Source organism: Prionailurus bengalensis, chromosome A2 (genome assembly GCF_016509475.1).
Source record: "Prionailurus bengalensis isolate Pbe53 chromosome A2, Fcat_Pben_1.1_paternal_pri, whole genome shotgun sequence".
Lineage (NCBI taxonomy): Eukaryota > Metazoa > Chordata > Mammalia > Carnivora > Felidae > Prionailurus > Prionailurus bengalensis.
The window spans coordinates 161,183,879-161,208,654 of record NC_057348.1 but is presented as its reverse complement, the minus strand read 5'-3'; the positions used below and the strand labels follow the sequence as shown (position 1 = coordinate 161,208,654).

Sequence of the window (24,776 nt, the reverse complement as noted above, 5' to 3'; positions counted from 1 at the left end):
GAAGTTATACCTGTTTCCTAGAAGAACATAAATCACCTTGGGCAGCAGAAACTCCTCTGTTTCAAACTCTGCATTCTCCTAAAACAAACTTTTACCCCTGCCCAGATGAAAGGTACAGCCTTGGTGGGACTGCTGACTCATTCTCTGGGGGGGGGGGGGGGGTCACAGTGGCTTTCCAACTCAGGCACTGTGGTAGGGGCAGCATTCCGCCACAGGACCCTCCCGCAGGGGCCGAGAAGGAAGGAGAGAGTAAACTGGCCCGAGTGACTAAAAAACATTAAAGGACAGAGGGGCCTCAGTAACAGCTTGTTTTAAATATAAAGAGACCAAAGCATCCAGTGTCGTGTCATCACGTTTGTGGATTCTAGGTCAAGTAAGCTCTTGACCATCACTGTCCAGAACACCAGGATCAAATTCAATTTTTTAAAAAATTTATTTATTTTGAAAGCACAAGAGCACAAGTGGGGGAAAGGCAGAGAGAGAGAGACAGAGAGACGGAGGGAGGGAGGGAGGGAATCCCAAGCAGGCTCCGCAGTCTGTTCCGAGCCCAACTCAGGGCTCGATCCCAGGACCGTGAGATCATGACTTGGGCTGCTATCAAGAGTCGGACGCTTAACTGACTGAGCCACCCAGGCGCCCCCAGGACCAAGTTCAAAATGACTAAATAAAACGAAGCAATGAAAGACTGTCCCTGTTAATTCTACTAGGATGGGTTCCGCAGGAAAAACAAAAGGAAAAGCAGGCCCACTCCCTGCCAAAAAAGGAAATCAATGAAATACTGAACATCTGACATCAGTAACCTAGAACAGTCAACAAATCTTTTGTAGCTCACACGAGTCTCAATCACATGAGACAGCAGGATGTGTTAAAAACCCTAATGTGGCTTTGGGTCGTTAATTCATCAAAGCCATCCCTACTGAGGATTCTCAAATGTTTCCACTAAAATATCCCTCAAATCACAGAAAAGGGAACGTAGACCCCTCAGGGAATTTGCACACCTAGCCCAAACTAGCGGCTAAAAGCAGAGTATTTTTTAAAGGTTCATGCTTTATCTCAATATTGTTCAGGAGTTTTGTATATTATTTCCTGACAGACTGTTTTAATATAAACATAATTTCCCCTGAAGTTACTGAATTAAACGTGCCACTTTTTATCTCCTGGTTTTGCATATTCTCAGGCATCTACTGGAGGTTCTGAATGATGAATGCTTGTATCATGCTTGCTATCTGCCAAGCACCAAATATATATGTATTACAATATAAAAATTATTACGTGACACCTGGGTGGCTCAGTTGGTGGAGTATGTGACTCTTGATCTTGGGGTTGTGAGTTCAAGCTCCATGTTGGCTGTAGAGATTAGTTAAAAATAAAATCTTAAAAACGAACAAAAAATTATTACCCCCATTTTACAGATGAAGAAACTGAGGACCTGGGGCACCTGGGCGGCTCAGTAGGTTAAGTGTCTGACTTCAGCTCAGGTTATGATCTCACAGTCCGTGAGTATGAGCCCGTGTCCGGCTCTGTGCTGACAGCATGGAGCCTGCCTGGAGTCTGCCTCAGATTGTGTCTCCCTCTCTCTGCCCCTCCCCCACTCACTCTGTCTCTCAAAACTGAGTAAATTTTAAAATAATAATAATAGTAAGATAAAGCCTTAAAAACAAACTAAAACTTATTACCCTCATTTTACAGATGAAGAAACTGAGGACCAGGGGCCCCTGGGTGGCTCAGTTAAGGGTCCACTCTTAATTTCGGTTCAGGTCATGATCTCACGGTTCATGAGATGAAGCCCCACATCAGGCTCTGCACTGTCAGAGCCTGAATATATGCTTTGGATTCTCTTGCTCTCAAAAATAAATGGATGGGCAGAAGGGAGAGAGGGAGGGAGGGGAGGGAGGGAATGGGGGAGGGAGGGGAGGGGAGGGAGGGAAGGGAAGGAAGGAGAGACGGACTGAGGACCAGAAAGGTTAGGTCAACTCCCCAGGAAATGACTGAATAGGGATTTAAAATGACATTTGCAGCCCAAGGCTCTAGGTAGGAGGATTGTTCATACAGCTAAATTCCAATTTTATGCTCATAGATCCTCTACGTTATGGACTTCCAGAATGTGAGGGAAGTCATGTTTGGTAAGATCCAACTGGATCCAGGCCCAACCTGTAACCCCTGTAGGAAGGAACCCCCTCTAAGGGCACCGGGGCGCAGGAAGCATGCTGCAGCCCCGAAGGCAGGGCACACACTGGCAATCTCTGCTCTTCAAGCTGCCTCCGGTTCCAGGCCTGATCTAAAAATGAGACTTCCCCACTGTGGGGGCACTCAAGTCTCTGGCCTGAAGAGCAGACCCCGTCGTGTCACCACCACCTTCCCGGGAGTGGATAATGGAGGCGACGGGAACCCAGCGTCGCTCTTGCCGATGTGCACCCTGAGAAAAGACCCCACTTTTAAAAGAATCACCAGATGCAGGAGAGTCGAGAAGAGACGTGATCATGAAAACGACACTGCCAAACGGAAAACCCGCAATAACAGGCGATGCTATAAGACTGAAAACAGATTCTGCTCCGAAAGTTCATTTGTCAGGCAACTGACACTCAGAATGAGCTGGTTAGGGTCGGCACACCAAAAAGCTAACTTAACCCACAGATAGACACAAAGAGTTAATACTGTTCCAAGGATAGTATTTCCGAAGACTGCCATTTTTGTCAGGTTTTGAGATGTCAGAAATCTGTTCGTCAAGGACTTTCAACTGCACACTTCTCAAGCCCACTGACAACCATGACGGCCTAGGGGAAAAGGCACCCAGAACGTCACACACACTGGGCGGGGCTGTGTGCCTACAGAGGCACACTGCTCACACTGCTGTCCTGGGGGGCTGACCGGCTATCTCGATTGCAGCACCTGCCCTGAGTGGCTGTGCGGTCCCCTCCTCTCCCGGCCAACAGAGAATAAAGGGCAAAGCAGAGATGAGGCACGGTCGGTCGGCCCAGGCTCCCTGGAGATGTCCTTGGACATCTCGGTCAGGGGTCAGCAAACTATAGCCTACGGGCCAAACCCTGCCTCTAAGTCACATCTTACTGGAACACAGTCGCACGCATCTGTTTACATGTTGCCATGGCTGCTCTTCCCTCAAAGGCAGAGCTGAACAGCTGCCAGACCACGTGGGGCGCAAATATTTGCCCTCTGCCCCTTTACAGAACAGGTGTGCTGATTCCTAACCTAGGTCACTCCTCACGGAGAAAAGTCCGGGACACCTGTATCCCCAAGAAAGAGAACCAAAAAAATTACACCAGAACTTCGCTGGAACATCACTCAGTACTGAAAAAGACTTACGGTACAGTCTGTGACCAATCTTAGATCCTGTGGTTTCAGCACGATCTCCTCTACTGTAAACTTGAAGGCTGTACCGGAGACTGTTAGGGAACAGTTGAGAAGGGAAAACAGCAAAGTTCGCAAACCTAGCAACAGCTAGTTCTTCGAAACTTATCTTCTCATTGACTGAAGCCTGTGGCTTCCATTAGCTACAGCTACCCATGCTAGGAGAGCAAGTTCAAAACACAGAAGCCACACGCTCTGACAGTTAGATCCTCAGAGCCCTGGAGAGAACACGGAGCCGCGACGGTCAGATGAAGTTATTATGAAAGCTCCTTGGTGCGCGGGGAGAAGCATCTGTCCGGGCTACGGACACTGCAGGGGAACACTGCCCAAGACATGATCCGTGGAAAGAGCTGTGCACGTCAAAGAGAATAACCCACTGGAGCGGCGAGAACCGTGTTAGCTGAAGCCTACCGTATGCGCCGTATGTAAGCGTACCTTTTTCATATATTCAGTCACTGGGTTCTGCTGCAAGAATTCAGTGCTCTCCCTGGTATAAAATCTCTCCGTGTCGGCCAAAAACTGAGATTCAAAGGACTCTTTATACACTGTCAGCGTAGGACCCTTGGCAAAGGCGTCGTCTTCATTCAGCCCCAACTCCACTAGAAACAGATAGGAACTGTATTTCAATTACCCTAGTTTTTGTTACATTTTACCCAACATACCCATGAGTAACATTCAGCTTAAGTTACGTTTAAAAGGTAAATGGAAAATGGCAGGACATAAGGTAAGCCTGCTATTCACCGGTGTGCACTGAAGTACACGGCTTCAATGAAAGAAAAAAGAAATAAAATCCAAGACATAAAAGGAAGTAATTCTGACCCGTGGCCAAGCATGCTTCAAAGTTATCGTGAAGTTCACTTAAAAAACTTACTAAACATGACATTTCTTTTTTCTAAACGTTTATTTTTGAGAGAGAGAGAGAGAGAAGGAGAGAGAGAACGTATGCGAGCGAGTGAGGGGGGGCAGAGAGCGAGGGAGACACAGAATCCAAAGCAGGCTCCAGGCTCTGAGCTGTCAGCACAGAGCCCGACGCGGGGCTCGAACCCACAGACCGCGAGATCAAGACGTGAACTGAAGTTAGATGCTTAACCGACAGAGCCACCCAAGTGTCCCAACACGACATTTATTTCTAATTGAAGTGTAGCTGACGTACAGTAGCCTATCAGTTCCAGGAGGTCATCACAGGGATTTGATATTTGTGAATATGACAAAATGATCCCCACAGTGAAGTACGGCCACCACCTGTCACCTTAAAAAGTTACTGTATTATCGCCTACATTCCCTATGCTGTACCTTACACCCCCCATGACATTTCTTTTATAACTAGAGGTTTATCTCTTAATCACCTTCACTGATTTCACCTGCCTCCCCACAAGGACTAAATGTAAACTTTCAGAGAAACACGAGGCCACTCAAGTTTTCCGAACATTGCATTAGCTCATCAGTTGTTCAATCTCAACTTTTCAGGCTGACCCAGGTCTCTGGTCCTCTTCCCACTCCATTAATGACACTCCATCATATTATATATCCGGTCATTCAGTAGTATGAGAGCAGAAAATAATTCAAATGTCGAGCTCCTCAAAAGTCCCATGAGAAACAAAGATCAAACAATTTTTTGTGAGGGGTAAAATCAAACAGAATCACACTCACTTAAAGAGAGTTTTTTGAGGGCCCTTGTACATGCAAACAATATTTTCACAACAGCTAAAATATCCGTCAACGAATCTGTCAGAACACGGTTAGGATTGCCATTTGACACGAAAACTCCGAGTAGGTGAAGGGAAATGGTTTACCGTAAGACTGTACAACTCCACTTATCAGTCTTGTGTTGATGGTTTCACCGTTTCTTTCCTTTTCAATCAGTTTTAAAACAGCATTTGTTACCTTTAGGAAGGATAAAGGGAAAAGACCTGTAGATTACAGACTACAGCACGTATATTACTACACATCTCTCGGACTGAGAACATTACACAATGCAAGGTGCTAGATACTCTTAGGGCATTCTAAAGCTGTGAGGAGACAACGCCTACGAAATGAAATCTGTAAGGGGGTTTTAACAGGACGACACGCACACTCTCACACAAGTGCGTACCTGTTTATTCAACGGCCTGAACAGACAATCTCTCCAAGTCACCAACGCAAGCTGGATGAAAAGAAAAAGGAGAAGTGTAAGAGGTCTACACTTTCACCACGTTTTTCTAAGACTGAAGTCCTAGGAATCAGCCCGAATCTCATCTATCAGTATTTCTAGATTATAACTGGGTAAAAATCTATCATGACATCAGAGATGCTCGAGTTAGCAACTTCAAGAGGTTTCGAAATACAGCCGCTTATCAGCTCCCATTTTAATAATTCAGACACAAAGAAAACCTGGATTTTAGGAGACCAAACATATCAGCTTACAGGGTGTCAGTGGAGTCAACCTCTAACACTGTTCCCTGGCCCAAATTTAATTTTTCATCTAAATGAAGATAATTCCAGTTATCATAGTTTCCTAATACTCGATAAATTAAGTAACAGATGATAAAAATTCAGCATGTTGTGTATCTTACTTGTGGTGATTTGTGTTGCACGGATGCACACGGCTGGAAACGCACCAAATTGCACACTTTAAATAGACGTGGTTCACTATATAGGAATTGCTCAGATTTCCCATTTCACTTGCACTCATGTGTGTTGGAGTCTTTGATGCATTTCTAAAACTTTCCACAGAAGTTATGCCAGAAAATCACTATAAAAATGCTCCCCCAAGGGGAACGGTTATAATTCATAAATGATTTTCAGCTGTTTATTGAGAGAGGTAGTATTGAGTAAAATTCAAATTTTTAACAATTCAATATTCAAATATAAACTGGTGAGAAACTCACTTAGACATAAATGCTTTCAATCTTATTTTTCCTAAATTTAACCACAGATAAGACTAGGTTGATGTAAGATGTATTTCAGAAAAGATTATGTGTAATTTAATTTATGCAATAAGCCCTGAGTAATGTTCCTACCACACACACAAAAAAGGCAACATGAAAAGCAATATTTAAGAGAAAACTACTTTTTAAATTCGTTTATTTATTATTCAAAAAGTTTGGGGGGCGCCTGGGTAGCTCAGTTAAGTGTCCGAGACTTCGGGTCAGGTCATCATCTTGGGGTTTGTGAGTTTGAGCCCCACGTCGGTCTCTGTGTTGACAGCTCGGAGCCTGGAACCTGCTTCAGATTCTGTGTCTCCCTCTCTCTCTGCCCCTCCCCTGCTTACGTTCTGTCTCTCTCTCTCTCTCAAAAAATAAAGATTAAAAAATTAAAAACTTTTTTTGAATTCCAGTGCAGTTAACAGCGTTACACCAGTTTCGCGTGTCCAACAATTCTATGCGTGACCTGGTGCTCATCGCTGTAAGTGGACTCTCAATCCCCTTCACCCATTTCAGCCCTGCCCCGGCCCACCTCCCCTCTGGGAACCATCAGCCTGTTCCCTAGAGTTAACAGTCTGTTTTTCGGTTTGTCTCTTTTTCTTGGTTCATTTGTTTTGTTTCATAAATTCCACATACGAGTGAGACTGTACGATATTGGTCTTTCTCTGACTTATCTCGCTTTAGCATTACACTCTCTGGCTCCATCCATGTTGTTGCAAAAGGCAAGATTTCATTCTAAGAGAAAACTATTTTTAATTAAGCACGAACAATACATACTCATGTAATGTTTCCATAAAAATAAGATTTCGGGGGGCGCCTGGGTGGCGCAGTCGGTTAAGCGTCTGACTTCAGCCAGGTCACGATCTCGCGGTCCGTGAGTTTGAGCCCTGCGTCAGGCTCTGGGCTGATGGCTCAGAGCCTGGAGCCTGTTTCCGATTCTGTGTCTCCCTCTCTCTCTGCCCCTCCCCCGTTCATGCTCTGTCTCTGTCCCAAAAATAAATAAACGTTGAAAAAAAAAAATTAAAAAAAAAAAAAATAAGATTTCGGAATTAGAAACTATGATGTCCAAGAAGATGTTAGAAGGGAAGAGCCTCATTTTTCAGGAGAAAGGCAAGCCTGGGGCGATTTTCCCTGTGCAAATTCTGCCGCCTCGAGTCTTAGACTTCTTTCTTTTTTTAATTTTTTTTTTTAACGTTTATTTATTTTTGAGACAGAGAGAGACAGAGCATGAACGGGGGAGGGGCAGAGAGAGAGGGAGACACAGAATCGGAAGCAGGTTCCAGGCTCTGAGCCATCAGCCCAGAGCCTGACGCGGGGCTCGAACTCACGGACTGCGAGATCGTGACCTGAGCTGAAGTCGGACGCTTAACCGACTGACCCACGCAGGCGCCCTAAGACTTCTTTAAAGCAAGAGTAAGGAGGGAAAATGCAATGCCATGGCCATGAACTTCTAGTAAAGATATACTACACCTTTAAAAATAACTTTTTTCCAAACACTGTTCTAAATCAAGACAGCCTTAGGCAAGTCTAATTTGACTCTGGATAACTTGTCACTTTGAAGGAAGAAAGGAAGCAGAGATGCCAAGATAAGAAAGCAAGGCCAAATGTACACCAGACAAAGTTCAGACGAACAAGGAACGGAGTCCAGGAAAAAATCTTGCTCCGTCACTTTAATGTATCAATAATGAAATTAATTTACGTCCTCTTGTGGACATGAAAGGAAAACAACAACTTTCTATAATTAAAAAGGAAGAAAGGATTATTAGGAAAAAAAAGGTAAAACTTTATATTGTGCGACAAAGCATCCCCACCTTCTGAAACTCCTGGAAAATACAATGAGAGATCACTGTGCCCAACTGTTCCTCTGTGTCAACTGATGCTTGAACTTTATGAATTCAACAGGTTCACTGAAGAGCACACAGAGGAAATACTGTTTCTAGACAGGGGTATTCACTGGTCTTTGCTAAAACTTACGGCTGCATATTGTATTTCCAAACGGTTACTACAGACAGTACTTAAGGATGTAGGAGGTATGAATTTTCAAAGTAAATAAAAAATAGAAGCTGAAAATCGTAGCCTACGAAGTATACTTGAACTTCTTTCTATTTTCTCTGTTCTTGAATATAGCACACAAAAAGTTCAGGTGTAACGATTTTTAGGAGTCTGTGACATTACTGCAGGGTTCGTGTGGTGTTTCAGGTCAAGGTGGCATCCAAGAAGAAATCACCCAAATCATGCCGATTCGTAAAGAAAGCATTTGTGAGTGGAAAAGAAAAAGGAAAGTACAAAAGGCTCAACTCAAAACACTAAATCCACAAAGTTTTGTTCATTATACATATCACATATATAGGATATATATAAATGATACTAGTTTGTCATGAATCTATGATACATTACATTTTCCTTTTATTAAATCTGTCCAAAATAAAGCAATAAAGTACTGCTAATATACCAGCATTCTGGGAGATGGAGATAATCTCATTATGCAGAACTTAACATGTTCACATCACTGGTTCAAGAAGAGGACAGTCTGTGCATCTGATAGCCCGTTCCGAACAGACAGGCCTTCTGTCGAGTCCTTCCCCTCCACTGGTCTATGACATCAGTCCCCAAAGCTGACTGGACATCACAGTCCTCTCAAGGGACTCCAACAGTCTGCTGACCCCCACCTCCAGGGTTTCTAGTAAGTTGAGGCTGGGGCCCAGTAATGTGCATTGCTAACAAGTTCCCAGGTGTCCATGATGTGGCAGGTTTGGGGACCACACCTTGAAAACCAATGGAACTAAGAAACAAACATATTAATGAAAGTGATTCAGTCACTCGACTTCTGCCTTTTCACAATCTATTTTCATGCCGTCCAAAAAGAACCTTCAACTTTCAACTCTGTCAGTATCGTATTATTTTGTAAAGAAAGAAGGCAGGGCATCTCACCACACGGTCCTCTCCCTAAACAGCTTCCCAAACCACAGAGGCCACGAGGGCTGATCTGGGAGGCCCGGGTCCCCGGCTCGGGACTGGATCTGCCTGACACAGCCAGCACGTGGGATGCCCAGCGCTACAAGCGGGACAGTTCCAGGCTAGACTGGACGGCTGGTCGAGTAACTGCGGAAGAAACTTATCAGTAAATGCAGAAGTGTGGAGGCTGTATTTCAGAACTCCAATTTACTCATCCTTTCCTGCCACAAAATATCTAAGAGTCATCTGTCGATAAATTAAAGCAAAGGAAATTAGCCTCCGGGTCTGAAAACAGCTTCACTACTCGCCTAGCTCCCCCTACTGACAGATGAGGCAGCACTAAGAAAGCACACACGTGAAAGGTGTTTAAAAAAATCTTACAGAATAGATTTCATATATTCCTTTCCGTCCCTCGTCACATTCACGGCGAACCCAATGTCTATTGAGGTAGGCACAAATTCCATTCAGCACTTTGCTGGAAAATCGATAATCCTCCCATTGTTGAGTGTAGAACTTCAGTACGCTCTCATCCATCAAATCTTCTCCATCCTAAAAACAAGTGAACCCAAGCTTTAAGGACTAATTTGTCACATGATAAATTAAAAGTTCACTAAAACAAACCTACGGCATTAAAAACACATCCATGTGTTCGGTTTTAGATGAGCTTTTTATTTTGTATACAAAAACATGCTCATTAACACCAATTCTCATAAGAATATAGCTTGTGAGGAACAGACTATAGAGAGAATTTTAGTGAAAATTCTTTCAAAATGGAAACTTTCCACGGTGGAATATTATGTATCACATACACTCATACGAAGTACCTCCAACTTTTAGAATGAAGGGAATAAGGAATTTACCTCAAAATCAGCCCCGTTTTTGATATTTTTCAGTTAAAGTTAATTAAAATGTCCTATTAGCAATTTAGACCACAGGGCCAATACTACTCGATTTTTTAATGCATCTGCTTCCTTCATTGAATTTACTTAAAAACTATAAATTAATAGTTTTTACAATAATCTGTTGCATTTCTGTAAAAATAAGTGTAATGGTACAATATTTCTTCTTTAACAAGATCTCAAGGGGAAAATGTGCATTCACCAAAATTATTTTTACCCAGATTTCCACAAGGTAAACCACAAATTGTTATGTGAAGGATCAACAGGAGATTTTTTTCCTCCGGTATTAATGACATCCGCAAGGTAAATCTGCCTCCTTAAAAACTGCATATTCCACTTCAGTGTCCCTGAAATACACTGCAGCAAGAAAGCACAGAGGTGACAAACGAGGGACGCAGTCCCGCCATGAACCGAGGGCCTGGGAAGGCCACCCGCTCGCCCTGCTTCAGTGTCGTCAACCTCAGAACTGAGGCCCCACAAACACGTGGCACACAAGTGAGCCCATAAGCCACAGGAAAACCTGACCAGATCTTGATACAACCAGATTTTTGCTCACTTAAATTTCAGTAAGAAATGAACTATCAAATGTAAAGGTTTGCCACTCAGGACCTTTTCCAAAATGCAAAGATATCACTGATAGAGCACAGTTCCCAATACTTTCATACAACACAATATACTCCTGTTCCTCACTTTAATGCTGAAGAATCATCAATTCCAGTGTTCACTTTACAAAGTGTTCTGAATAAACAGAAGGACACAGCGGTTTCAGCAAAACTCTACGAAACACACAGTTTAGGGAACATGAAAATCATGCTATCTTAGTCACAATTTGTGGTCAATCAACTATGGTCTGTTAGAATGATATTAAGTTTCCAATTGCTTTGTGAAATAGATTAAGAAAAACAATTTTGAAGCATGCTGAAAATTTTGCGTAATGTCTGTGTAAACAAAAAATCTTTAAAGCATATACACAGAGCACAGACTTCCCAGGGTCGAGAGTATAGATGTCTTCACTCACTCTATGTGACATGTGTAGCACCCGATGAAGGAGCACTTGCCCATCCTGTGGTTGGATGGAAGGCAGGCATCACACTGCCTTTCCTACAGAGGATGGAGACTGAGGAAGGAAAAGGCAGAAGATGAAGGGGAAAAACTATCATCGTCCGAGCAACGGCTCGGAGCAGGAGGAACCATACTCGAAGGCCATGGATGTTCGCAGAGAAACCCATCCTAGCCAAGGGCACGATTTCATCGTAGCTCTGAAATACACTACTACACGACCATGTGCAAAAGGAGGTCACAGTGGAAAAATGTGATTACCAAAGGTTAGATAACCTTACGATCATTTGTACATTTTTAGACAAAACAACACACTGGGGTCAAAATACAACACAGGTGATCTGAATTCATAATGAGATGCTCGAAGTGAAAAGGTCCGTTAATTTCTAACAACCAAATACAAAATGGTTAGTGATTTAAGGAAAAGTACTAATCGGATATAAAGCTATCAAAGCCTTCTAACTTAAATTAAAAAACAGAATATAGCTTAGGAAAGCTTCATCTTCATAATAGGTAAAAGACTAAGCAAGAGCAAAATAGCTTCATGCAAACATCAATGCCGAAAACAATGAACAAGTAACAGTGAGAGATTTAGCATTCAATCGAGTTAGAACCATCATTTCACTATTTTCTTTTACATTCTGTTATAAAAAGTAAGTATAAGTATACACGTACAACGTCTTACCTTAAGAAGATTTGTCAAGTAATTCTTCAAAAATTCTTTAAGTCGTTTGTATAATTCCAAGCCAACAAACTGAGCTCCCCCAGGCGTCTGACCCTTTTTCGATTTGGAGGGAGGGACGCCAGCCCCTCGGGCCTGGTTTGACTGGTGAACACTCGTGCAGTAGTTATAAACGTGACTTGGGAGAAAAGTTAAGGAAATCAACATGCATCATCAGTGCCAACAGTGATTAATACTGAAATATTTTTAAAGAAAGTATGTTCATACCAATATGCTTACAATACATCAACAAAAGTCTGTTAACGCGACAACGAAGGGGCGCCTGGGTGGCTCAGTCGGTTAAGCGTCTGACTTCGGCTCAGGTCATGATCTCGTGGTTTCTGAGTTCAAGCCCTGCGTCGGGCTCTGGGGCTGACAGCTCAGAGCCTGGAGTCTATTTCAATTCTGTGTCTCCCTCTCACTCTGCTCCTCCCCTGCCCATGCTGTGTCTCTCAAAAATAAATAGCAAAAAAAAAAAAAAAAAAAAAAAAAAAAAAAAAAAAAAAAATTATAAAAAAAAAAACTACAGTGAAAATAAGACCCCATCCACCACAGCAATGAAGCTAGACATCAGCCAGCCCCACTTACAAGCCTGTCGGCAGGCCCAGGGACCAGCCTGCTGCGAATGAAGGAATGTTCTGAGGAAGGTCACCAAGGAAACACAGGACCTTCTAAGATCACGTAATGTGACTGACCTTGTGGGAAACTGTCCTTCAGAAGGCATGAAAAGAACTCGCAATCGGTACAAAGGTTCCATACAAGAGAAAAAAAAGCAATTATCTCCTTCAAGAAAAACAAAAACTATAACCAGAGTCTATTTTGATGCCTAGCTATATTTCTAGAAGCATGTATTATAAATATCAAAATAACTAAAGCTTTATTTTAAAATTATTCATAAACGAATGTAAACAAAGCTACACTTTGTGGACGAAGGACAAAAAGAAGAAACGGCAGTGCAAGAAACCTCTTATCACAGGAAGTCACAAATGTCTAAAATTGATCAATCACAGATGTGCAGCACACATGCGCAGTACTGACAGGGAGGGAGCTGCGTAAGTCACAGGATAGACAGCGGAAGTCTGAAACAGCTGGAGGGGAGCTGCTGAGGACTGGGAGGCGGGGAAGGCAGAGAACCACGCTACTTTGTTATACAACCTTTCATACGATTTCAGTTCATCTGCACGATTTCAGTTCATCTGCACGTATTACCACTTGGATAAAACTAACAGACAACATGGACTCAGAAAGAAAAATCATTAAGACAATAAATTCTGGCCTGTTTCAGGTTAGTGCGTAAAGACAGAGGTGATTTCAAAACACATTCCATACTCCAAAATACATGACACAGAAGGGTTAAGACTTAAAATATACAAACCTAAACCATAAAATGAAGAAAATACCCACGAACTGTTTCCTGATCTCAGATTGGAGAAAGCTTTTCTTTTTTTTTTTTGTTTTTTTTAATTTTTTTTTCTACGTTTATTTATTTTTGGGACAGAGAGAGACAGAGCATGAATGGGGGAGGGGCAGAGAGAGAGGGAGACACAGAATCGGAAACAGGCTCCAGGCTCTGAGCCATCAGCCCAGAGCCTGACACGGGGCTCGAACTCATGGACCGCGAGATCGTGACCTGGCTGAAGTCGGACGCTTAACCGACTGCGCCACCCAGGCGCCCCGAGAAAGCTTTTCTAAGCAAAGTCATCTAAACACTTAATCTGAGATTCTGAAAATATCTTAGTAAAAGAGATCTTTAACGAGTTACTATCTTTAATCAATTAAGAGAATTAAAAACGTGAAAAAGTTAACCTCCACAGAAACATGGGGAGAGCATACCAACAGAAAATCCCAAAGCTGAAAGAAATACGTATTAGTGGTTAAAAAGCTGAAAAAAAATCTTTAGCTTCAGTAATCAAAGAACTCTGCCTTAAAACAACCAATCACTTCATTAAACATTTCAAATGTACAGGGAATCACAGTTTATAACATACAATGAACTCTTATAAACTGATGATGCAGTTTGGACAAATCTACTCCCATGGTCTCATTCCAGCTACACCTCCCTCAACTTTTTAGGAAATTAAATAGTACAGATTCTGCAAGAGACCTGCTTTGTACTGCTCCCCAGTGTCTCTCTTCCTTCTGCTTTCCCTAGGGGCAAATACCCCATGATGTGGTGCACAGCACTTCCTACGAATGTTTTTACATCTTACTGTAACACTGTACCTGAAATTACCATTCCGTATGCTTTCAAGTTTTAGATACAGCTTAGACCTTACAATAAGTCCTCAGTTTTCTTGTTGATGGACCCTACGAACGATCACTTTGGTTGAGGTCCAGGTTTTGGTAGTTCCCAACAAAGCTGCAAAGAATAGTACTATTAAGTTCTCTTGCATACACACAGGTTTGAGTTTCTCACACTACAGAACTGGCAGGTGATGGGAGAAAGGGGTCCATCATAAACTTCACTACCTGTTGTCAGATGTGCTGTCGCTGGACAGCCACCAGTGCTGTTTAACAGCCGACAGCCTCTTCCACACATTTGTACTGCGGGTCGCCACGGTGTTAATACGCATTTCTCTGACTACAGCGAGGCGAAGATTCTCCTGAGTTTATGATTTTCACGTTCTCTTCTGTATATTATGTCATATCCTTCACAATCTTTTAAAAAAAAGAGTTTGCTCAGACACTGATGATGACAGTGTAATACATAATCACTTCGGAAAAATCTTTTGTTTTTTTAAATGTTTATTTTGAGAGAGAGTGCGCAGGCGCCTGAGTTGGAGGAAGGACAGGGAGGGAGAGAAGAGAGAGAATCCCAGGTAGGTCCTGCGCTCTCAGCACAGAGCCCAGTTGCAGGGCTCGATCTCACAAGTGAGGCGAAATCAAAACTTAGATGCTCAACTGACCGAGCCACCCAGGTGCCCCTGGCAGTTTCTTGTAGAAATCAGGGTATATGTACAGAGTAGACTACTATTCAGCAGTTTAATGAACTACTGTACTGATATACCATTAATCAGTCTTAAAAACATGTTGAAGGAAAAAAGCCAGATATGTATGGTTTTACTTATACGAAGTTCTAAAACAGGGAAAATTATTTCTATGGTGATAGAAATCAAGAGTGACTTCCTTTTCCTTGAAGGGCAAAGACTGACCAACAGGTGCTCCAGGGAACTTTCTGTATTCTTGATTAGGGTATGGTTTACCTGAGCGTATATGCCTGTCAAAAAGAATTCAAACTATCCACTTAAGATCTGTGCACTTTGCAGTATGTGAATTTTGCCTGGAAAACATTTTTAAAAATGTAAGCCCGTAATAAGTATTACAGACTAATACTGAGCTGTCTTTTTGACCTGGCAGTTTTTCATTGTGAAAATCCCTACTGTATCATCATATATTGCAATTCGTACATTCTTGGAGTTTGCAGCCTAACTTCTTTTAATGGAAAGCATTATGTAAAGAGAAATTCTTAATTTGTCATCATCAAATTTATACAAATTTTCTTTTATGGCTTATGCTTTAATTTTTATTTAGGAAATCTTCTCTCCCAAGGCAAGGATTCTAGTGCATTATTTTTTTCACCTGATTTCACATTGAGATTTCTCATCTTCCTGAAGTAAAACTGTGTATGAGGAAGAAATGTAATTTTATATTTGTCTGCATGGATACACAATGGTTCACAAACCATGTACTTTACATGGTCTATTCTTTCCCCACCGTAGGTATTGCTGCTTTTAGAAAACTGCCCATTTCAAGTGAATTTTTCAAGTACACGGTCCAGTTGTCAATTGGTTCTTTTAAAAAACCTGTTGTTTCTGTGAGGTCTTGTATTTATTTTAAATATTTTTATGGGGGCGCCTGGGTGGCGCAGTCGGTTAAGCGTCCGACTTCAGCGAGGGCATGATCTCGCGGTCCGTGAGTTCGAGCCCCGCGTCCGGCTCTGGGCTGATGGCTCAGAGCCTGGAGCCTGTTTCCGATTCTGTGTCTCCCTCTCTCTCTGCCCCTCCCCCGTTCATGCTCTGTCTCTCTCTGTCCCAAAAATAAATAAAAAACGTTGAAAAAAATATATTTTTATGATTAATTCTGCAGAGAACCAGTTTGGGATTTATTTCTGTTTATCTTTATTTCATTCTGTTTATTCATTCTGTTCTTTTTCATGTACCTCTTTTATAATTGTTCTCCTCCTAGAAATTCTCGTTTTGGTCTATTGGCTTTGTAACCTTTCCTCTTTGTTTTAATGTAAGCATTTAAAACTACAGATTTTCTTCTCCACACCACTCAGGCTGCATCACCTAAGTCTGATCCATATGGGTTTCCCTTACATTCAGCTGCATATTCTTTTTTCCATTATTAATAGTTCTCTTAAGAGTTGGGGCGCCTGGGTGGCGCAGTCGGTTAGGCGTCCGACTTCAGCCAGGTCACGATCTCACGGTCCGTGAGTTCGAGCCCCGCGTCAGGCTCTGGGCTGATGGCTCAGAGCCTGGAGCCTGTTTCCGATTCTGTGTCTCCCTCTCTCTCTGCCCCTCCCCCGTTCATGCTCTGTCTCTCTCTGTCCCAAAAATAAATAAACGTTGAAAAAAAAAAAAAAAACTTAAAAAAAAAAAAAAAGAGTTAATTTAGGGCACCTGGGTAGCTCAGTCGGTTAAGTGTCTGATTTTGGCTCACACCACAATCTTGCGGTTTGTGGGTTCGAGCCCCGCATCGGGCTCTGTGCTGACAGCTCAGAGCCTGGAGTCTGCTTTGGAATCTGTCTCCCTCCTCAGCTCATGCTCGCTCTGTCTGTCTCTCTCTCTCGCTCTCAAAAGAAATAAACATTAAAAAAAAAGTTAGGGGCGCCTGGGTGGCGCAGTCGGTTAAGCGTCCGACTTCAGCCAGGTCACGATCTCGCGGTCCGTGAGTTCGAGCCCCGCGTCGGGCTCTGGGCTGATGGCTCAGAGCCTGGAGCCTGTTTCCGATTCTGTGTCTCCCTCTCTCTCTGCCCCTCCCCTGTTCATGCTCTATCTCTCTCTGTCCCCCAAAAAATAAATAAACGTTGAAAAAAAAATTAAAAAAAAAAAGTTAAATTTTATTTCCAAAGGGTACTTTTAAAAAATCTTTTTTAAAAACCTCTTAATTTCACTTTAGAATTAATCAGAGAATATTATCTTTTTGATAGTTTCTTTAAAACGTGATGAGACCTACAGCTGAATATGTGATTTTCTTTACATTTGCCTGAAAAGAATGTCCATTCTCTAATGGATATAAGATCCCATTAGAGTAAGCTGGTCAATTCTGTTTTTCACATCTAATATATTGTTAGCCATTTCTCTGGGTATTAATTACTGAGAATTTCTAATGGAAATCTTCCTAATTATAGATTTGTCAGTTTCTCTTATACCTCTCTAAAATATCGGTCCTAGGGGCGCCTGGGTGGCGCAGTCGGTTAAGCGTCCGACTTCAGCCAGGTCACGATCTCGCGGTCCGTGAGTTCGAGCCCCGCGTCGGGCTCTGGGCTGATGGCTCAGAGCCTGGAGCCTGTTTCGGATTCTGTGTCTCCCTCTCTCTCTGCCCCTCCCCCGTTCATGCTCTGTCTCTCTCTGTCCCAAAAATAAATAAAAAACGTTGAAAAAAAAAATTAAAAAAAAAAATATATCGGTCCTATATTTTGAGGCCCTGTTAACAAGTATATAAACTTTTGAATTATATTCCTGGTCCCTTGGTCTTGTTATTAGTAGGAAGTAACCATGTTTCCTCCTCACAATAGTGCCTGAGGAAATCCACGGGACCGGATGTTAGTATGGTTATTCCCATCTCTGGTTAGAATTTACCCCAAGTACACCGGTTCCATCTCTTTACTTTTCTACTTTTACATCTACTGCAAACCACAGCAAAACGCGCTCTTAAAAAAATGGGAGTTTGATGGTCTCCAATGGATAAATTTGGTTTTATTATAAAACCTAAATATAAATATACTGTTATATACTGTTTTATACATTGCTATTTGGATTATTTTTTACCATCTTGTTTTGATTATTATTTTTTTTAATTTTATTTTCTATTTTCTTTGCTTTTGTTTTCTCCTTTTTCTTTTGCCAGGTTGATGGCTTCCTTATTCCACTGTAGTTCTTACATCGCTCTGGAGTTCCATATTTTATTTGGTTACCCTTAAAATCTGATATGCATACTTTGCCTTTCACTAATTCTAGAAAATTCTTGGGTTGTCAACTCTTCAAATATTTGTTCCCCTATTTTCTACTACATGTACGTTGGACTTTTTCATGTTCTTTGTTCAAACTTTCTAATTTTTCTTGATTTATCATCTGGTTAAGTGATTCTTTCAACCGTGTCAAATTCGCTGTTTACTTTTAAACATCTTAGTTTACATCTGTAGAGTTTCCCAGTTTCTTCTTAAAGTCTGTCTTATTTCTATTTTGTTCGCAGTATTTTTGTTTTTTTGATGTAACCATTTTTCACACTTAGGGGCACACTCTAAAGATCCTTTTCTTTGACATTCTTGGGGCTCTCATTCTGCTGTTCGTTCTATGTGCTGACTTGTTCTGGTGGGATCTCTCCTCTGCTTGGTAACTTTTTTTCAGCTCATTTTTAGTGGGGTCTTTGTATTAATTTCCCAGCTTGGGGAAATCCTCCCCCCACAAGGTGGTAATACAAACTCCAACCCCAAACACGCCGAAGGTAACAAATTCTCAGGACATACGTTCCCCACCCCCCTCACACCCAGAACTCATCTCAAACTACTTTCTAGTTGCCTCCGTGGGAGAGAAAGTCCGTTATTTTTCCAGTTCACCTTGTCACTAAAGATCTCCATGGAAACGGCAGCTCTTTCCCTCCTCGCCCGGGCACAAGGCTTTGTCTCCTTTTCTGTGTGGCCTCTGTCCTCCAGCGCACCCCTCCCCATATCATATCCTCCTGCTTCCACACAGAGGCTCATACTTTTTACCAAGCACACAGTTCTAGGTGTTTGGTTCCGGGGAACTTCTTAGGTTACCTCGTTCGGACTGACTTCTGTCCTGTGGCAATATATTCATCTCCCAGTTATTAAATTAACAAAGGTCTTTAAAGAAACAATGAAGCCCAATGATAGCCAAAGTGCAGGAAAATGGGAGCTTCTATCCATTGGAGGTCAGAGAGTACACAGTTAGGATTTTTTCTGGAATAAAATTTAGAAATATTCAAAAGCCTTAAAGCACATTCCTTTTGATACAACAACTATATGCATTTATCATGGGGAAATTATCACAGAATTATAAAAATACTTAGCTAGCAAACTATCACTGCATTGCTCACAGGGGCAAAAACGTTGTAATAATCTATACGGCAAACATAGGGAATTAGGTAAATACCCTGTTAGATTCATCTGAGGATACGGTACGCAGCTTTTAACAATATCGAAGAACATAGAGTGGCTATAAAACCTGTGACGTGTTGACCAAATTTCATCTAAGACACCAATCATAATACGTATCGTTACACTAAGAAAATGCTACCAGTTAAAATACAACATCCTTCGATGGAATTTTTAGGTTTACTTAAAGATTAGCCGTTTAGACTCAGATTTATCCTAACACTCTTTGTAAGTAAAGAAAAGTTAAATGAATTGGTTAAGACACTCCTCGTAGGTTTTACGCAGTCTCACTGCGCTGAACCTTTAAGATCCTTGTCAAGGAGGGCTGTGTTTTCCACCTGTCACCGTGCTCCGTGAGCACCAAGGGCGTGAGTACTGCCTGTGAGCTTCCGGTCACAGAGGAACTAAGCATTTCCTGCTCATCTGCTCCCACCCATTTTGTAAGTTTAGGTCCTGAGCTTGCTTGTATTAAAAGGTTTTTTTCAGGGCAAATTCTTCAAAAGGTCCTTAATGCTGACAGAACAGGGGATAGTCAAGTTTGCACAGGTGCAGGTAATGACCACTGTGTCGTGACTGACACCCGACCAACCACGGTCCTGTGCCACCCACGGGATGAAGCACTTAAAAAACAAACAAACAACAGCAACAACAACAAAAAAACCCCCACAACCTTAGAATCACTAACTGGTATATTCATAGAGCCATATGAAAATATGTTAAAAAGACACAAATAAGTAAAAAAGGAACCTAAAAGAATAGCATCTAACATGCTATTCTACGCATACTAAGCTTCATGCTATTGGGCATGAAGATGAAAGTTGATGTATCTGCTTGGCCTTTATTATTTTTTTTATTTAAGTTATCTCTCCACCCAACATGGGGTTGAACTCACGATCCCAAGATCAAGAGTTCTATGCTCTTCCGACTGGGCCCGCCAGGTGCCCCTCTGGACTTCAACAGCTGTTACTTCTGAAGGTGGGGGAGGGGGTTAATAAAAACCTTTTAGGCACACAATTCTTTCTTCTTCACCAAGTACTCTTTCCAGAGGAAAGGCCGGAGCACAGGACACACTCTCCCCCCGCTACCAATCATTCCTCCCAGCCTCACCTCCTCAGAGAGGACTGGACACAATGCAAGGAACCCAGTCTCACAGAACAAACCAAAAGGCACGATTTTAACAAAAGGAAACCTCTTAAAATCGGTCTTCAAGTTTCTATCCAGACTTGAACTTCACATTCGTTCCCAAATTAGGATTACCCTTCCCATTACCCAGAGTCTGGCGTGGAAAGCATTAGTCAGTAGTGGCTAGAGACAGTAGTGGTTAGATTTCCTGCCTGCTAAAATTTGAGTTTTCTTCTAAGAACTTATACCTTAGGTAAGTAATGCAGAAAAACTTACAATAAAAAGCAAGAGTGCTACGGTTCACCCTTCCCCACCTTCAGTAGCAACCACTTTTTTTTTTTTTTTACATTTATTCATTTTTGAGACAAAGAGAGAGACAGAGCACAAGCAGGGGAGGGGGGGGAGAGAGAGAGAGAGACAGAGAGAGAGAGAGAGAGAGAATGAGAGAATGAGAATCCAAAGCAGGCTCCAGGCTCCAAGCTGTCAGCACAGAGCCCGACGCGGGGCTCGAACTCAAGAGCTGTGAGATCATGACCTGAGCCAAAGTTGGACGCCCAACCGACTGAGCCACCCAGGCACCCCAATAGCAACCACTCTTTTATTTCTTTATTTTTTAAAGCAGGCTCCAGAGCCCAATGCAGGGCTTGAACTCATGACACTGAAATCAAGAGACAAACACTTAGCCAACTGAGCCACCCAGGCATCCCTTTCATTAATTTTTTTTTTTTTTTAAAGTAGCAACCACTCTTAATTTTTTTTTCAATTTAAGAGGTGATTTGTCCAGGCGGATATGCACATGTCTTCAAATCACATGCCTATACTGTTCTTTGACCAATCGACCTTTGCGTAAGTTACTGAATTCCTGCTGACAGAAAATACAGTTCACTGCAAACCCCTACCTCCAATCTGACTTCATCCCAACACTCACATCACTGTGGAGGCTGTTTTAGTCGACATGGAAACTTTAAGTTATACTTAAACCATGGTTCTGTGATTGGTACCAGTGTATCTAACCACAATTTCTGGCAAAAAGTAACTAAACTAGAACAGAGAACACCACCAGAGAACAACAAAAAGAAGTTTATACTGAAGGGTAGTCTCGGAAGGAGGGAATGGCACAATCCAATTTTGCTCATATAAAAAGAAACAAGAAAATGAGACCCACCCTCAAGAGAAGAGATAATCGAGAGACTAATCTGGAGAGAACGCAATGTTGGAATTAGTAGACAATGTACCTATATCTATACTCAAGGATATGAACGAAAACATGGTCATAATAAGTGAAAACTAACTGCAGTAAAAAATAGTAACTAGGAAGAAAAATTCTAGAACTGAATATTATCTAGAATAACTTATTTATTGGACGGGCTTGACAACAGAATGAGGAGATAAGACTTACGCAGAGAGACCATCAAAAATGATCAATTCTGAAGAAGAGAGAAAGAAAAGGAAAATAAACTGCTGAAAACCAAAAGGGAGAAGAAATTCTTGAAAGCCAACTGGGAAAAGTTACTTGTAACATACCAAACAAGAATTAAAATTACCACTAAGTTTTCATTAACAAATACAAAGGCCAGAAGACAGAGTAGTAACATCTTTAAATGTTGAAGAGGGGAAAGCCCATCAATCAAAAATTCTTTTTCCAGTGAAAATATTCTCCAAAAATAAAACTAAGGGACTTCACATAGTATAGACTTGCATTTCAGGCGGAAGGGAATTGATACTGGATGGAACCTTAGATCTTCAGAAAGAAATGAAAACCATTAGAAACAGTAAATATAAGTATCAAGATTATTATAAAGTAAATATAAAGTATAAAAGATTACTTTTCTTAATTCTTTAAAATACAGAGGATGGTTTAAACCAAAAACTTATAATACTGTCTGTGGGTTTAAAGCATATGTAGACGTATCATACAACAGGCTAGTGGGATAGTAAATGGAACCGTACAGTTGAAGGTTTCTACATTCTCCATGAGGTCACATGATATGAACTCTAAGTACAGTTCACTCTCGAACAATGTGGGGGTTAAGGGTGCTGACCCTCCACGCGGTACAAAATCCACATATACCTTTTGACTCCCCCCAAACTGGACTATTATTAGTCTACTGTTCACCAGAAGCCTTACCGACAACATAAACAGTTAATTAGCACACATTCTGTATGTTACATGTATTATATGCTGTGTTCTTACAATTCGTAAGGTAGAGAAAAGAAAATCATAAAGAGAAAATACATTTAAATACTGTACTTATTGAAAAAATCTGACGGTAAGTTGACCCACACAGTGCAAACTCCAGGGTCAACTCTAGGCAAAAAGGAAAAAGAAAAAAAGAACACTGTAATCCTTAGAATAAGAACACACACAACCTCAGATGAACACCTAAAAGGCCAACAGATACATTAAAATGCAATTCTAAACAATTCCAAATAATGCAAAAGAGAGGAGAGTAGGAACAAAGAAATGTTTTAAAGAACAGAAAAAAAAAAGGTAGATCTAAAAATCAACCCATTAATACTTCCAATAAATGTTAACAGATAGACTAAAACCTACAATCCAAAGACAAGGAAGACCGGAAGGGACAAATACGGGGAGGACTCTCTATGCTATTACAGACGACACAACAGAAGTGCAAAGACACAGATAGGTTGAAAGTGAACAGATGGGGAAAGATGATCACGCAAACTAAGCCGAAGAAGGCTAAAGAGACTGTAACAGTACTGGACAAAACACACTTGAAGGAAATAATACCGGAGATCAGAGAGACATTTCGTACTAATTAGAGGGTCAATTTATTAAAAAGACCATCATGAATGTATATTCTTCTAACAGAGCTTCAAAATACACCAAACCAAATGTGGCGTAATCCTCCCGCCAAGGCAGATTTCCAGCTCCTAACGGGACATTACTGAGCAGGGGCTTGGGGAGAGAAGTGCACCCTCACCTCCCACAAGCCGAGGCGATCCTGCTCCAGCACAACACCATCTACACCTAATGAATCCATATCCTTTTCTTTCTTTTTTTTTTTTTTAAGTTTTTATTTTGAGAGAGAGAGAGAGAGAGCGAGCGAGCGCAAACAAGAGAGGGGCAGAGAGGGAGGGAGACAAGAGGATCCGAATTGGGCTCTGGGCTGACAGCAGAGACCGATGCGGGGGTCAAACTCATGAACCATGAGATCATGACCTGAGCCGAAACCGAGTCGGATGCTTAACTGACTGAGCCACCCAGGCGCCCCTCCATATCCTTTTCCACAGTCCACCGTATGCTCATCAAATAGGCTATTTTCTGGGCCATTAAAATGGCCCTTTCTACATTTTTAAAGACTGAAATCATACAGAGTGTTCTCTGACCAAAATGGAATTATATTAGAAATCAGGAACAATCAGCTACCCTGGAAAACCTCAACCATTTCTAACTAAACAACATTTCTATATAATGTAAGAGTCAAAAAAGAAATAACAAGGAAAATTGTAAGATGTTTTGAACTAAATCATAATGAAAACAAAACACACCAAAATTGGTGGAATAAAGGTAAAAATTCCTCTGAGAAATTTATACCTTCAAATACTTCCGTAAAAAAAGGTAGGAGGGCAGTATTACTAGGATGGCAATAGTCCGCACACTGATATACACGTCCAGTGCAACCCCAATCAGCATCCCAGCTGGTTTCTTTGTAGGAAGCGACAAGCGCCCTCTGATACTCATATGGAATTGCAAGGAACCCAAAACAGTCTTGAAAAAACAAAGTTGGAGTACTCATACTTCAAATATTTAAACAGTTCCTACACTGCACAAATCAAGACAGAGAGGTCCTGGCAAAGGACAGACATATAGATCAGTGGAACAGAACTGAGAATCCAGAAATAAACCCAGGTGTCTGTGGACAACTGGTTTTCAACAAAAATGCCAAGACCACTCAAGGGGGGAAAATGAAAATGGCCTTTCAACAACTGGTGCTGGGACAATTCAGACAGCCACAGGCAAACAAAGGAATTTCCAACCCTTACTCCTCACACCATACAAACTCAAAATGGGTCAAAGACCTAAATGTCTACCCTAAAACTATAAACCACTTAGCAGAAAACAGAACGCTCAATCATGATCTTTGATGTGGCAAGGGATTCTTAAATGTAACAACAAAAAGTAACCAATGAAAAAAATGAATGAATTGGACTTCAACATTTTTAAAACTTTTATATCAAAGAACAATCAAGATAATGAAAAGTCAACCCACAGAATAGGAGAAAATATTTACAAATCTGATAAAGTATTTGTGTGTAGTATTAAAAACCTTTAAAACTCAATCAAAAGACAACCGAGTTAAAAAATGGGCAAAGAGAGGTGCCTGGGTGGCTCAGTTGGTTGTGTCCGACTCTTGATTTTGGCTCAGGTCATGATCCCAGGGTCGTGG

At 41.6% G+C, this 24,776-nt stretch overlaps 1 protein-coding gene and 1 long non-coding RNA gene across 5 annotated transcripts in view; both read right to left on the bottom strand.

Annotated features, from left to right (window-relative positions):
- Positions 1–24,776, bottom strand: part of CUL1 (cullin 1) — a 106,596-nt gene that overhangs the window by 31,037 nt on the left and 50,783 nt on the right. For all 4 annotated transcript variants that reach the window (XM_043589814.1, XM_043589812.1, XM_043589811.1 and 1 more), the window contains exons 3-7: positions 11,868–12,042; positions 9,606–9,773; positions 5,459–5,509; positions 5,160–5,250; positions 3,802–3,965 (exon numbers count right to left, since the gene is read on the bottom strand). In XM_043589814.1, coding sequence (XP_043445749.1) covers positions 3,802–3,965; positions 5,160–5,250; positions 5,459–5,509; positions 9,606–9,773; positions 11,868–12,042 — 649 coding nt within the window. The remainder of the gene's footprint in view (positions 1–3,801; positions 3,966–5,159; positions 5,251–5,458; positions 5,510–9,605; positions 9,774–11,867; positions 12,043–24,776) is intronic.
- On the bottom strand, positions 13,586–24,608 carry LOC122488473. Its single transcript, XR_006298621.1, has 3 exons — positions 18,886–24,608; positions 14,373–14,561; positions 13,586–14,262 (listed from the first exon to the last, which is right to left on the bottom strand). It is a non-coding gene; the product is annotated as an uncharacterized LOC122488473 (long non-coding RNA).